At 51.9% G+C, this 15,128-nt stretch overlaps 1 protein-coding gene across 1 annotated transcript in view; it reads right to left on the bottom strand.

Annotated features, from left to right (window-relative positions):
* Positions 1 to 3,087, bottom strand: part of EFNB1 (ephrin B1) — a 53,745-nt gene extending 50,658 nt beyond the window's left edge. The window contains exon 1 of the mRNA XM_030497538.1: positions 2,811 to 3,087. Within this exon, the coding sequence (XP_030353398.1) occupies positions 2,811 to 2,926 (116 nt within the window). The 5' untranslated portion in view covers positions 2,927 to 3,087. The remainder of the gene's footprint in view (positions 1 to 2,810) is intronic.
* Positions 3,088 to 15,128: the final 12,041 nt, after the last annotated feature.

Here is a 15,128-nt window from a genome sequence, read left to right as displayed (position 1 = left end):
ACCGAGGAAATCCCAAAAGGGCCCTTCAGACATGATGGAATAAAATTAAGATCACATTGGCTCCCCAAGACCCCTCCCGAGGCACTCCACAGACAGCTCGCTCCGAGGGGATCTAACTTAGCCTCGGGTTTGAGACAATCATCACCTTCCACCCAGTGAAAGCATTTCTAGGCCTATTTTTTTCCCCCTTTAAAGACACTGAATTATTCACGATCGGAAGGCGGTGATGATTTCACTGCTGGCATTTGGGCACACACCTAGGAGCCCAAGGGAAACGCTTCCCCAATGCGACAGACAGCGCTACAGCTTAAGCTAGACTCAAGTCGATTAGGAAATCGCTCCTTCCATCAGGTGTGTTATCAGCATCGCTCCGATAACCACCACGAGACCAGGAACCTGCCGGTGACGCCCCGGTGAAGTTTAAGCCCACACGCTGTAAGCGCAGCCCTGAGCTGCCCAGGGGAGGAAAGGGCAGGAAAATATTTTCATTATTTACAGCGATAGCACCAAGGCCAAACCGCCCCAATGCACGACGCTTTCTCCTTCTATCTGTTGGAAAATTCCACTTAGCCGTGTTATTTTTAAAGGCTTTAGCTCTCTTTACTCTAAAAACACAAGCTGAAGCTCAGCGGAGCGGGGAGGAGGGCTGGCACAGGCACGGCAGCGCCCACGGAGCAGCGGAGGAAGGGGCTTGAAAGCCCGAAGTATGGTGGGGAGCGCACGTGGAGGGGGGGGTGAATGCATCTATCCAGGGGAGTAATCCCAGCCTAACAAAGAGCAGGGCTTTTCCTCGAGCTGGGCTTCATACAGCACACAGCTCCCCAGGCTGGTTTGCTGGCAGGAGCGGCCGTGGGGAGGCTCTGCCCAATGCCACGCAACCTGCAAACATCGGAGGCAGAGGACGAAGGCTTAAAAGAAAGCGAGAGACCCCAAAAGCGAACCCCAAAGACAGGGGTCCGGGGTCAGGCCACATGGACACAGACTGATGGGGCACAACTGGGCCCACGGCCGGGCACTGGCACCCCCACGGACCCTTCCCCAGCACCCATCCGTTTCTGGGTGGGAATGCCGGCATTCCAGGCACTTCCCACCTCCTTGCACTGCCCAAGGGAGCAGTCCCCACAAGGGACGACAGGCACCAGAAAGCCACGCTAAAGGCAGACAACCACAGAGCTCCAACCTGGGGCAGAACCCAGAGACGAGCCCACCACAGCCCCCAGCAGATGGGGAGGGTGGTGGGAACCTGCTATCATGTCACCGACCACCATGGCCACCTCCTCAGCCCCCAATTTCCCCGGACTCAGCAGTTTAATAAAGCCAACGCTAACGAAGAGCACTGGGGTGACATGGCGTCCCCCAACATCGCCGAGCCAAAGCGGTTTCTACCTCCAGCTGCCCTTTCTTCAACAATAAAAGGTATTTTCTGGAAGCGACTGGCCTCCCGTCCCCAGCATCACAGACCCACAAACCCAGCAGAGCAACTCCCGAGGGTCAAGGCTCGTTCTGCTCCCGTCGCCAAAGGGATGGGAAGGAAAACCACGCCACGCAGGAGGATCAACTCGTGGGAGCCCTCACGGCTCGTCCCAGCACTGGGCTGCACCTCCACAGCGTGTGCCTGCGAAGTTGCTTTCCCCTCTCCACACAATGAAATAAAGGTTTGGTTGGAATACAAGTGTCCAAGCAGGATGGTCGTCCAAATTATTTTGTTTCTCTCCAACCCCCAAAAAAATCTCTTTTTTTGGACAAATGTGGTGGTGGGAAAAAAACACAACCTCGATCTAAAGGCACGATTATTTTCTTTTAAACCGAGAAGGGGCTAAGATAAACAAACACTCTGTGATCTACAAGATACAGCCCAGCAAGAGGGCAACCAAAACCACCACCCTGGCACCTTCACTCCTCCTCCTCGCCCTTCATCCCGGCGTGCTGGAAAAGCCCCTTCGCATTGTTCCAGCACCTCAGCCGGGGCAGACGCACGTACGCACACCCCCCATATATATATATATATATATATACAAAATAAACATATATCTATAATAAACACACATCTATGCAATTCAGCTGTACATACGGCCGGGCAGGGCTGGGGGGGGGGGGGTCCGCACCCCGCCGCCGGCTTTGTTCGGGCCCGGCTCTCCCCGCCGGACCGGGGGGGTCCCACCGCCGCACCCCCTCCTCCTCCCCGCTTGGAAAAGGGAAAACCCATCCAAACCAATACAAAATATAGGCAGTAAATCCAACTCTAGCGGCGGCGATCCGGGGCGGTGGCGGCCCCCCGGCCCCCTCCGGAGCGCGGGCGGGTGGTGAGGGGGGCGGCGGAGCCTCCCCTAAATCCCGGGTGAAAAAAAATAGCGTAAAGGTGGGGGGAAAAAAAAAATTAATATGAAAAATTTGAAAACTGGAAAAAACAAAACGCGTTTTAAAAAATTTAAAAAAGATTTAAAGATAAGAAAAGCTCTAAAAACGAAAAGGATTTCTAAAAATTAGGAAAAAAAAATCAAAGTCCGTTAAAAAACCACAAGAAGGCGGGAGCCCGCCGGGGCCCGCCGAGGGGTCCGTACTCCAGCCGGGGGTCGCTCCTCTCCGTCCGTCGACCGCAGCCTCCAGCCGCTCCTCGCTGCCCGCTCCGCTTCCCGGGAGGGATTTATTTTTTTTTCCTTAAAAATCTTGCGGTTTTGGTTAATTTTTTTTTTTTGTGCGCGTGTTAAATTCTCCCGGTTTTAGGTAATTTTTTTGCTTGGTTTTGCCGGGGGGTCCGAGGCGGGTTCTCTTCCCCCCCCCGTTCCCCCGCGCCCCTCCGCTGCACGTACTTGGGGTTACCGGAGCTCCAGGAGACCGGTTCCAGGCTCTTGGCGAGCGGCGCGGCCAAGCGGCACAGGGCGAGGAGGACGCCCAGCAGCCACCGCCCGCCGCGGGGCCGCGCCATCGTCCCTCGGCGGCGGGACGGGACGGGCGTCAGGCGCCCATGCCGCTTCCCCGCCGCCCTCCTCCGTCTCCCACCCCGCCGCCGCCGCCGCCGCCGTCCCCTCCCGCACAGCGGCGCCGCCCGCCGCGACAAGCGCTCTACTCCTCCACGCAGGCAACGGGACGGGCAGCCCTAAGCGGAGCGGCCAATCGCTGAGCGGCGCGGGGGGGGCCTTGCGGGGCGGGGACACGCCCACTCCTGCTTCTTAAAGGGCGCGCCTACCACTTTTTAACACACCCCCCCCCCCCCCCCCGGCTTTATCCTCTACCCCCACGAAGCGGTGACCGGGTGCGGTGGGAGGGGATGGGGGCACGGCGATGGGGACGGGCCGCTGTGGGGACGGGGCCCCCGCGCCCCGACGGCTCATCCCCGCCCCGACGGCACAGCCCCGCTGCCCGCCCCCCGCCCCGCAGTCAGCCGCGGTCCAACAGCGCCCCCCAGCGGACGCCGGTGGCCGCGGCCCCGCCTGGGAACCGCGGGAGGGAGCGGCGCGGCCGGCGGGGAGAGGCCGGTTGGGTTCGAGTGCGGAACGGCTCCAGGTGAGGCCGATTTACCCTGAGACGGTGCAGAAATCCACGTTTTGGGGGAGTTTGTTTAAATTTTGGGGGGAGTTGGGGTTTTTCTTAAAGATTTTTGCAAGTTTCAGAGTTTTTTTGAAGATTTTTTAAATTTTTTTTTACTTTTTTGGAGTTTTGTTGAAGTTTTTGGGATCTTTTTAATTTTTTTTTTTTTAGTTTTTGGACGTTTTTGTAAGGGTTTTCTGAAGGTTTTTGATTTTTTTTTTTTTAGTTTTCTTGAAGTTTTTGGGTTTTTAAAAGTTTTTTAGTTTTTAGGTTTTTGACAGTTTTGTTGGTTTTTTGAGGGTTTTTTTTTTTTTTTGAAGGGTTTTGGAGGGCTTTGGAGGTTATTGAGTTTTTCCCCTTTTTTTTAATTTTGGGAAGTTTTTTTGAAGTTTGGGAGGGTTTAGAAGGAAAAGAAAAGAAAGAAACAAAACAAACAAACTCCACAATCACCATAGAACCTTAATTCCAAAAAACCTCCCCAAAATCAGTTCGTTTCCTGAATTCACTCCCCGAATCAGTTCACTTTCTATTGAGAAAATATTTTTAAAACCTCCGGAGTCAGTTCACTTTTAGTCACAAAAACCATTTTTAAACCCCTCTGCAGTTAATTCCAGTTTTATTAATAAAATTAAAGAAAGAATTGTTTGCAAATTAAGCAACCAACCAACTCCAGAGTCAGTTCAGTTTTCATTAAGAAAGTAAAAAGCAAAATACAAAGCTCAGTCAGTTTGCTTTATGTTACAATAATAATAATAACAAACAAACTTTGGAGTCAGTTTTATTTGTATTAAGAACATTTAAAAATAAGCAACTGTGGAGTCACTTCACTTTCTATTACAAAAATAAGCAAAAAACCTGCAGCATCAGTTTTCTTTCTATTAAGGAGATCTAAATTACAGCTCGAGTCAGTTCACTTTCTATTACACAAATTTTTAAAAACCCTTCAGAGCCAGTTCAGTTTCTATTAAGAAAATTTAAAAAAAACCCTCCGGAGTCAGTTCAGTTTCTATTATGAAAATTTTTACAATAAATATCCCCACTCTGGAGTCAGTTTGCTTTTTATGAAGAAATTTATTTCTTAAATCAAGTGAGTTCACTTTCTAGTTCAAAACTGGAGATAAACCCTGCTGGGGGCACTTCACTTTCAACTAAAGACATTCAGAACTCCCTGGTTTTGTGGCACCCCGAGGCACATTTGTCTTCCTTGCTTCTTCCTTCCTTGATTTCCCCATTTCTCCTCTGGCACTCTGCATGGATGGAGATTTGTGAAGGTTCTGTGTTTTACCCGAAAACCTCAATGAGGGACTTTTCATCAGGGACTGTAGCAATAGGATAAGGGGGAATGGGTGTAAACTGAAACAGGGGAAGTTCAGGTTAGATATAAGGAAGAAGTTCTTTACTGTGAGGGTGGTGAGGTGCTGGAACAGGTTGCCCAGAAAGTGGTAAATGCTCCATCCCTGGCAGTGTTCAAAGCCAGGTCAGACAGAGCCTTGGGTGACATGGTCTAGTGTGAGGTGTCCCTGCCCATGGCAGGGGGTTGAAACTAGATGATCTTAAGGTCCTTTCCAACCCAAACCATTCTATGATTCTATGTGTGGGGCACAGGCAGCTGGGCCTTGTGCTCATCTGAGGATGCCCCAATTCAAAAGCAATGAAAATACTTGAGGAAGGAGGGAAAATGACCAGAAAAAGATAATTATTATCAGGTTTTGCAGGGAGGGTTGAGAGGGCGACCTGCACAGCTGGGGCATGGGAAGTACTCTCTGCCCTGCCTGCTGCCTGCCCATTCTTGCCATCCCTGCTCCATCATCTCTGCCGATGACATCATGATCAGTTGCCATGGCGATGACAGCTCTCTCGGCACAGGCTGAGGTGGGGATCCAGAGCCTGGGAATCCTTCAGAAGGAGGATGCTGTCCCCACAGGTCCCCAGGGGCAGAGGGAGATGGAGTCAGGAGCACTCCGGGATGGCAGCCCCTCACCTCAGCACCCCACCTTGGTGCCAACAGGAAGAGGGTTTCCAGCACGCCAGGCATGCAGAGCCACTGGTGAGCATCTGAATGCCACCCAGTGCCATCTGGTTGTGGGTTCCAGTGGCACAGCCGCAGCCAGCACGCCAGGGATTGCCACATGCTGGTCCATGGCCTCAGCCCTCGCAGGAATGTCTCAGCAGACACCAACCCAAACACATGCAAGGTGGGAAAGGCACACGGGGAGAGGAATTACTCCTGGCAGTGGAGCACCTCTGAGATGTGGGCATCTGCCTGGGAGAACGGGAAAACCCTTTCCCAACCCTTCCCAGTGCCGCCCCTACAGCTGGGAACACCTGCCCGATGAAGACAGGGACAAAATCCTGCTTTTCCCACCCAGCACCAGTAAGGAGATTGGTGGTGCCAAACCAAGACACTTCCTCAGGCAGTTTGGGAAGTGGTTCCCAGCCTTGGCTGCACCAGCAGCAGCAGGGATTGTAATCCTGGACAGCCAAGGCAAGCATCTCCAAGCAGTTCTAGGGGAGGTGCAGGGGGAAACCTGGAACTTCTCCAAAAATCCTGGGCTTTATGGGTGACCCTCACTCTTCCACAAGGAGCTGGATACGGGAGAGAAGTCACCAGGAGGCTGTTGCTCTGCCCATGCCCGCCTGTCAGCCCAGCAAGCCATGGGGATTCCTGGCTCCCTTCCCTTTGGCATGTACATCCCCACATGCTGCAGCGGCCATGGGCACAGTCTCACCCAGCCCTGTCCATAGAGAAGCAGAGGAGCGTGCATGGAGAGTGTGCATAAAGAGCGCACTGAAAGTCTGTGTGAATGGAGAGCATGCATGGAGAGTGTGCATGGAGAGTGTGAATGGCTGAGGGTGTCATGAGTTTCATGAACTAAGCTCCCACGCAGGCTCCCTCCCCAGCACTCAGGAGGGTGCTGCTGCACCAGGTTCCCTTTCCTGGAGGGATTCAGGGGTCTCCAGTGCCTGCAGACCTGGTGTTCCCCCAGAGTCCTTGTCCACAACTGGGGAAGAACTTGTGGGAGAAGAAAGGGCATCACTTAATTCCCACATTCTTCATATTTTTGGGGTCCAGGAGGTGTCTATTGGCACATGCATGCACAGCTTAGTGCTTTCCTGCCCATACATCACACTGTCCCATTCCCACACCATCAGCACGTGTGTACTCTGGTCTCTTGTCTTCCATCTCCTCTGTCTTCCACCTCCCTCAAAACCTAATTTAAAATGATAATGCAATTTTGAGGGTGATCTGGGGGATTCATCCCCACCTGCTTCATTCTCAAGGGACAAGGTGAGACAGAAGTTATTATATGCCCTTTGGTAAGAGCCAGCATCACCCCTAATTTACTCATTTCCCCAGCAGCTCAGCATCCCCCACCTCCTCCTGAGCAGCTGTACCTTGCAGTTTCTTACCGTGCACAATCACACCCTCGTCAAATGATGATCTGCATCCCAAAATGTATTCCTCAGCCACTTCATATTTAAATTACCTGAGAAATTTTATAGTGCAAGAGTAATGGTCTAAAACAGAGCAAAAGAAAATTTAGGCTGAACACCAGGAAAAACTGCTTAGTGCTGAAATCTGTTGGGCTGTGGGATGGTTCCCCCAGGGAAGCATTTGAGTTATTTAAAACTCACCTAAATAGAAATCGGTGGGGAATAAACTTCACTTATCCCACAGGCATGGCCACTGTGGGACCTGGTAGATTTTTCCCCCTGCCTGTTTTCTGGGATGAAAGGGATGAGATCTCACCAGGCCGAGCTCACAGAGCACGTGTGTCCCAAATGGCTTTGCAGGGAGGTGCAGCCGCTCTCCCAGAGCAGAACCCTTCCAGTGAGGCAGCCCTGCACAGGCTGCGGCCAAAATCCATGATTAATCCAACCCTCTTTGAAAACCCAGCACAGGGATTTTTGAAACGCCAGGACATCGGATGCGTGGAGATGTCTGACAAGCCTTGTAGCTATTAAATAGCAAACAGTCAGGCAAAACGGGTGCCAGAAAGCCAGCGTTGCTCTGCTAAATCAGAGGATCAAATTCAGAAATGAAGGTGATGTCAAGGATTTGCTTTCGCCGTGATTTATACCATCATTCTTGCACTCCAGCTCCTGGAAACTTGCACCTTCTGCAGATGTGCTGGCTGATTAGAATGATGCAACATACTTGCTAGCTGTGTAATGTGCTTTAGATTAAAAAGCCTGTATTCTAACCGAAAATCTGCTCCGGCTGCCTCTCTGGCGCTTCCCACCTGCCCAGCATGCTGGGAGGGCAGAGGCAAGGGGGAAGCCGGAGGCACTTGAACCATCAAGGCAAGGAATGAGAGGGAATTGCGGCAGCATGAGATGGTGGGCTTCCAGAAGGCACGTTTTATGGGACTGAGAAGTCTACTGCATAATGGTCCAGGGAAGGAAGTATTAAAATCTTTAACCAGTTTTCAGAGACGCGATAATTAAGGTGTTGTAAGCTACAATTGCCTGGAAAAAAAAAAACAAACAAAGGCAGAGAATAAGATTTTTATCACTTCAGAAGTGGCCACTCATGGATTTGAGGTTTAAAGCAAAAGGGATGAAAAAATTCCCTTCAAGAAAAAGAACGTGTAAAAGGTGAATAAGGAAGGGTCCGGCCAGGGGCTGGGGGAAAAAGAATGGCAGAAAGCAGGAGCTGGGTGTGCAGCCGCAGGCACTGGGAAGTCAGGGAACCTGATTCAGGAAAGCACTTAGCATTGTCCTGAGTCCAGCCACTCACCGCTTTAATCAGGCGCTTTAATGGAACTTGAGTACAGGCTTAATGCTTAAGCATCTTCAATGGAGCTGCTCTCTTTCATCAGGACCTCTGGTGAGGAAAGAATATTGGCTTAAATTAATGAGGCCTCAGAAATGGGTGAGAGAGACTGAACTCACAGCTTTGCTCTGCCTTCTACGAGGGGCAAGTGGAGGCAGAGAAGGCGGCAACTGCGGGTCCCTTGCGAGCAGGACAAATCATTCCCCCATCTCACCACATCAGGAGTAAATTCCTTTCTGTAGCTGTGCCCTGGACAAGGGGGAGAGCAGAGGGCAGAGCTGGGGGGCTGCCTTAAGCAGCTGGGGTCACCCTAAAGTGAGGGGAATAGGGGAAAAAGGTCCAGAGCATCCAGAAATTACTGAAAGCCAAGCTAAAAGTCCTCTCCAGGAGTAGTTCACCTTGCTCTTCTAACGAGTAATGGCAATGGGTGAGAAGTGGTAGGGAGCTATTTTTAGCTCTTCGAACAATACTATAGAAAACATAATGAAAATTACTCAGATTGGCTGGAGCATGAGCAGCCCTAAACTGCACAGTAATCTGTCCCAACAGCAATATGGTGGGAATATATATCCATACATATAGATATAAATGAGGTAGGTAGCAATCTACCCACTTGCGCAGAGCTTGCTAGAAGAGGTGGAGTCAGGAGTATCCAAGGGGGTACTGCAGAGGTCATTCGTTAACATCTTCCTTAATGACCTGGCAGAACGCATAAACAGCACGTTAATGACCTGGCAGAGAAGATAAGCAGCTTGTCGATGAAATTCCCGTGGATACCTCGATGTGCAGGGCTGTACGTACTTCCACAGTCAGAGAAACATGAAAGGGGCCTAAATGGTTAGAAATACGCACAGGAAACTTAACGATTTTGTTGTTGGGGGGGCTCTAATTGGATCTGTCTGGGGCGAGTGATTAAAAACTTATCGGAGGGGGAAAGCAGCAGCCAGCAGCTCAGCAAAGGCTGCTGGGGACGGCAGGTCGGGTTTAATATGCAGCTATGCCAGAGCTCTTCTCATCTACCTCTCCCAGGGAAAACATAAAGTGCATTTTCAGGTCACTGATCCACCAAAAGAAGGAAAAGCCCCCAAAAGGAGCAGAAGCTGGAGGAATGGTATGTAAACCGAGATTTTAAAACACATGGATCTGTTTTCTTTGGACTGGTAGTGGCTAGGGGAAGTCACGACTGCATGCAAATATCCCACAAGGTTTTAACACCAAAGGAGAAATGATTGAGGGTGGCAGAAGAACAGAAGGTGACCTCAGGCCGTATCCTACCCGAGGGGAAACTGCCAGCAGCCCTGAGGCTGTGCTTCACACCACGCCGGCATCGCACCGGGGCACGCGGCTGCCGGTGGAGGTGCCCAGGGCATCGCACCTCGGCTGCTCCCAGGGCTGCTCCCAGGGCTGCTCCCAGGGCTGCTCCCTTGCTTGCCACAGCTTCCGCCCCTTGGCTGGGGCAGCACATAAAAGCATTGCTGTCGTTAGGGTCAGATCTACTGTCTCCAGGGCCAGACCTGCCATCCCCAGTGTCAGATCTACTGTCCCCACTGTCAGATCTGCCATCCCTAGTGTCAGAGCCTGTGTCTCAGTGTGAGAGTGGGTTTCAGCTAGCTGGATGGAAAAGGTTGGGGACTGTGGTGCATGGCCACATAGTCATGATGCTCCTGCAGGAGGGCCCTGGAGGGAGAGCGGCTGGATAGGCTGAGCTCTTCTCCCAGCTCTCAACTGATGGGCAGCCCCCAGGGCAGGGTCCCCGCAGAAATCCCAGCACGTACCCACCCGCGCAAGTGCCCCGAACAAGACGGTGATCTCACGTGAATGAGCTAAGAGCTGGCTGGGTCCTGCCAGGATTTACATGGGAGGCTCCAGAGAGTCTGTGTGTACTCACAACCCTCCCGCCGAGAGCCACAGCTCTCCCCGAGGGGAGGAGGAGCGGGGCTCCCTTTCCTGCTTCCCCACCTTGCCCTGCCAGCTCCGGCTCCCTGGCAGCCGGCCGGTGCTGCGCGGCCCACGCTGCCTCCCCATGCGGCTGCACAGCCCTGACAGCACCTCTCCGCTGCCCCAGGCCAGGAGCTCCAGTACCCTGCACCCCTGCATCCCTACATCCTTATACCCCTGCATCCCTGTATCCCTGCACCCCTGCATCCCCACAGCCCAGTACTCCTGTACCTCATAGCCCATCCCTACCCACCCCAGGCATCGGGAAGGGACCCCAGTTTTCCCAGGGCATCAAGGCTATAAAATCCTCCCATTCAGGCAGACCATGGTATCATGCTGCCTGCTTGGACCATTGCTCCATGCCCCACCGCAGGTTTTGCTGATGCAGCCCGTGGCAGCGGTGTTGCTTTTCCAGCCACATTTAGATGCTGGTTCCCAGCGTGGAGCAGGACAGGGCAAAAGGCAGGAGAGGAAAGTGGAGATATTTTGCTTTATCTCAGTAATCACAAAAGGGATAAACTGACATCATGAGTAGTTACACAGCAGCGTTTCTTTTGTGGGGCTGGTAATTTGTGACAGTGAACATCACTGAAAATATCTTAATTAATGTTTATTTTGATGGCTGTGTAGGTTTGGGGTGACGTGTCCCTGAGTCTGGAACGGGGAGGGGGCAGGGTGATGGGGGAAAAAAAAAAGCAGATTTTTTTTGACTCATTGCCCAGAACCACAAAAATGTCTTTTAAAGGCTCCCTCCCTCGCCCTAACAGGCTCATCAGGAGCAGAGCAGAGATCGCGGAAAGAAGAGAGATAGAAAGATAGAAATTCAGAGGAAGGGGGTGAGCGGCAAAGACATGGGAAGGAGACAGACAAACACACACAGAGCAATTTGCATGTTTTATGAGTCTTTGATTTCAGTGTATTTACAACCTCAATGCTAACACCCTGGTGGGAAGTTCTGGAGATGACTGTATTTACCCTCTATTTCACTTTACATCTTTATCAAGCGATCTGTCTCGCCTCCAGCCAGTCGTTTAACGAGCTGCATCTATGGTACCTGCCATGTACATGCCCTGCTAGGAGCAGCCCCTTCCCTTCAGCCCCCGGCAGTGGTTCCCATAACCAGCACCCCACTAGCACTGCACCCTCTACCCCATCACCCCCCAGGTGCTGGGCTCCCCTCTCTCCACAGTTCTGCCCATATCCAGCCTTGCAACGCATGGGGAGCTGCCAGGGTGCCATGGGGGCTGCATCTGCCCCACTGGCCACGGCACCAGGTCCAGGGGTAGAGAGAATTTTCCTGGGGTGCTGCTGGGAACGCAAAGATAATCTTAGGAAACAGCATGTTTTTTCCTCAAAGGATCTCATCTCTGTCTTTGTCAGTTTTTCCCAGCTTCAAGCATGGGCGACAACAGTTCTGGGGTCATGCTGGGCAGTTTCTGGTTCAACACAGGGGAAGGGGACCCCACGCCCAGAGCATTTGATTCCCAAATGGAAGAGACACCGAGGGTGCAGGAGCTCCAGCCCTGCAAGAATCCCATTCTTCTCCAATTTTTTTCCCATTTTCCTCCTCTTTGAGCCATTTTCTTCCTGCATGTTCAACCAAAGGTATTGAGTTCCCTGCTTTAATCAAGCATGCCACAACAATGGGACGACTGGCAGGGCTGAAATGTGTTCGTTTGATGCTTGCCATATTGACATCCAGCTCCAGAGCAACTTCTAGAAACCTCAGTGGGGAAAACGTCTTTTCTACCAAGTGTCTTTCTGCTGGAGAGACAATCTGGGGGGTGAAATTTCAAGCTCTGGGTGAATCTGTGCTCTCGCTGGAGAGCACCCATCACCCAGACATAACTGTTCACTATGCAAAGAGCAATTGGCTTGTGCCAGGCATCGCAACACCATCCTCCCCAAAACCACGCCAATTAGCACTCCAGAGAGGCAAATAACGAATCCTCTTTCTAATGCCCTTTTCAGCATGTTTGCTTAGTATGAATCCTATGATCTGCCCCCATCACTCTAGCCGCACCCGTAACTCATCTGTTTTCTGAGCACACCGAGTTGTGATCAAGGGAAGATTTTCCTCAGGATTTTGGCTTCTTTTCGTGCTTGGAGTTCCCCCAGATCATCATGATGGGGTTTTTTCCCCTCAGATTTAAACACCCACATGCACACAAGAAGAGTGGATCTGCCAAGAGCAGCGCGAGGGCATCCTGGTATTTCCCACCACAGCTCTGCTCTTCCAATCACAGGAGCTCTCTTCGCTTGGCTGCAAACCCCCCCTAAACCGTTTCCACTCCATAATTGGGCAAGGGCTGCTCTTCCTATCAGATCTTCAACACAAGCACTAACGAGTGTCTACAAGTCTTCAGCGAATAATAAGGAATATTCAAGGAAAATCTTGCATTTTTTCTCATCTTCTTTCTGCCAGCAAGCTCATTTTGGGGGATACTGAAGCTGAAGCCCAGGCAGCTCGCAAGCACAGGCAGTTCTTGCATGACTATTCATGGGCAATCTTCAGAGGATTTGCTTAAACGTGAAGCAGATTTGGAGGAAAAATAGGAAACCTGCAGCACGTTGAGCCTTTGCTGACGACTCCTCGCTGTAACCCTGCTGCTGCTAAGACTCATCCCAGCACTACGGGAAGGTTCTCTGCTCCCTCCTTCAGCTCGTTATATTGTGTGTGTGTGTTCCCCCCCCCACCCTCCCCCCCCCACGTTATTTAAATCTTGTTTCTTAATAAGTCTACAACTAAAAGCAATTAATGAGTTCAGTGAACAGCATCAATTTCAGCAGTGCCTCTAAAGCATGTCCAGCCCAGATAAGCCTTGCCTGGAAGGCAGAGGGAGGGCAGAGGGGTGGCCGGGCACCCGTGCGATGCCCCATGCCAGAGGACACGTGGGGGCCCCGCTGCCCCCAGCCCAAGCCCTCCCGCCCTCTGAGGTGCCCCCAAGCCTTTGCTCAGAGGGTGGGTGTCTGGGGGGGCATGGCCACAGCACCCTGCCCACACACCCCTTCGCCAGAAGGTGCTGCTCCTCCGATAAATGATGCTTAGAACAAAATTGAGAGAGAGAGATGAGTTTTCCAGTGAAGCAACAGATCAAAAGCAACTGTAGCTGTGAGCAGATGATAATTACTGGCACTACCCTACCCGCAGCCACTGCTGGGGAAGAAACGCAGAGAGAGATATGGGGGGCAGAAGGGTTTTTAGGAGAGTCTGGCTCAGAGCCGCGGGTGAGAGACACAGACAGGGCTTCAGCCATAAAACCAGACATTCAGCTTTGCCTAAGAGGCTGCCCACTCAAATCCAGACTGTCCAAAACTCAAACCTACAGAAAGGGAGAAGCAGTGCAGGGCCCAGGCAGCGGGCAGGGACCTGGCTCTGCCGCCCAGGAGGGGTTAGGGTGTGGGGTTGGAGGGGTCCTCTGCCCCATCCTTCCCCTCCAGAAGGGGGATTGAAGCCTTTGTACCACCATGGACAGCCGATACAGACACAGCTAGATGCCCAAGTGCCCTCACTGGCACACGCAAAAGCCCTTTCAGCCAAAACTGCTTTACATTCTCTCTGACAAAGGGCTTCTGCTTCCATCTCAGCAGTAATAAACACCGAGGCAGGAGAGGTAACCTTTTCCCACAGAATTTTAATGAAGAAAACACCCACTGAGATGTAAACAGCAGCCGCAGCTCGCTGCCTGACGATCTTCCCTCCACCTCTCCTCATGCAGGGATGCGGCTAACCGCCCTGCTGCAGCCACACGCAGCACCCAGCAGCAGGGCTGCCGGCTGCAACAGGCGCTGCTGATGCAGAAAGGTCACCCGAAATCCCATGTCATGGCTCTTTTGACACCGGAGAGTGGGGCATCCCTGAATGGGGCACTGCCACATGTAGGCATCGAGCATGGCCAGGAGGCGACCGGGCAGCAGCACATGGAAAGAGGGGAGGAAATCTGCATAAATTAGCAGGAGGCAATTTTACACTCATCTTCTAATCACACACTGCACACGCCGCTCCGCAAAGCTAATAACAAAGCAGGGTGGTTTTAGTCCATAAGCATGCTTAAACAAAATAGAGATACCGGGCTTTTAATGTCAACACATCCTTAATTACCAGGGAGCAGGTACTTGATCCGGATAAGCCAACGCCAGCTTTCTAGTAACAGGGCTGCGCTCTCCTGGGCAGGACCAGCCCCGCAGTGGTGGCAGGTGCCTGGGGCTGGACCCTGTCCTCCTCCTGGTACCCACAGCCTTCCCTTGGACCCTTGGCTTCTTCAGAGGATGCTGGTCCAGGCTCCTTTCCTTCCGCAGCTTGTCCCTGCTGCCCCGCACTGCTCCCGCCTGCCTGCATCCAGCATCCGAGGTGCTGCGATAAGCAACCCTACACATGGGTGAATCTGACTTTGCTCTAAAACCAGCCAGCAGCTCTGATGCCATCTTTGAGTATTGTCCACAAAAGAATTAAATAAAAATGAGAATGATTTGTTGAAGTGTTCCAATTTTCAGGAAAAACACAAAGGTTTTTTCCTCCTGGAAATGTGGTTTGCAGCTGGAGAATTTTTTAACTGGAAAAGAAAGTATGCGATGTGTGTAAACAAGAGACAATTTGGGGAAAAAGAAACCCAACACAAATAAAAAACAACCTGAAAGCCCAAATATCTATTAGAAAACCATTACTGGGAAGTTCATAAAGCCCCACTAACAAAAGCACCACAAAAGCTGCTAAACACTTGGGTTAGAGCAGGCAAATTAACTTCTGCAGAGCAGTCTTGGGGTAGAGGGGCTGGGTGAGCACCAGCCTGTCCTCAGTGTCCCCAGTGCCTGTGGCAGGCTCACCCCTAACACATAACTGTGGCACCCAGGACACCCAGTTCCCTTTGGTGCCATCCCCACATCA

The sequence above is a fragment of the Strigops habroptila genome, chromosome 9 (genome assembly GCF_004027225.2).
Source record: "Strigops habroptila isolate Jane chromosome 9, bStrHab1.2.pri, whole genome shotgun sequence".
NCBI lineage: Eukaryota > Metazoa > Chordata > Aves > Psittaciformes > Psittacidae > Strigops > Strigops habroptila.
The sequence above is the reverse complement of the archived record's forward strand: the minus strand, read 5'-3'. Positions and strand labels throughout refer to the sequence as shown.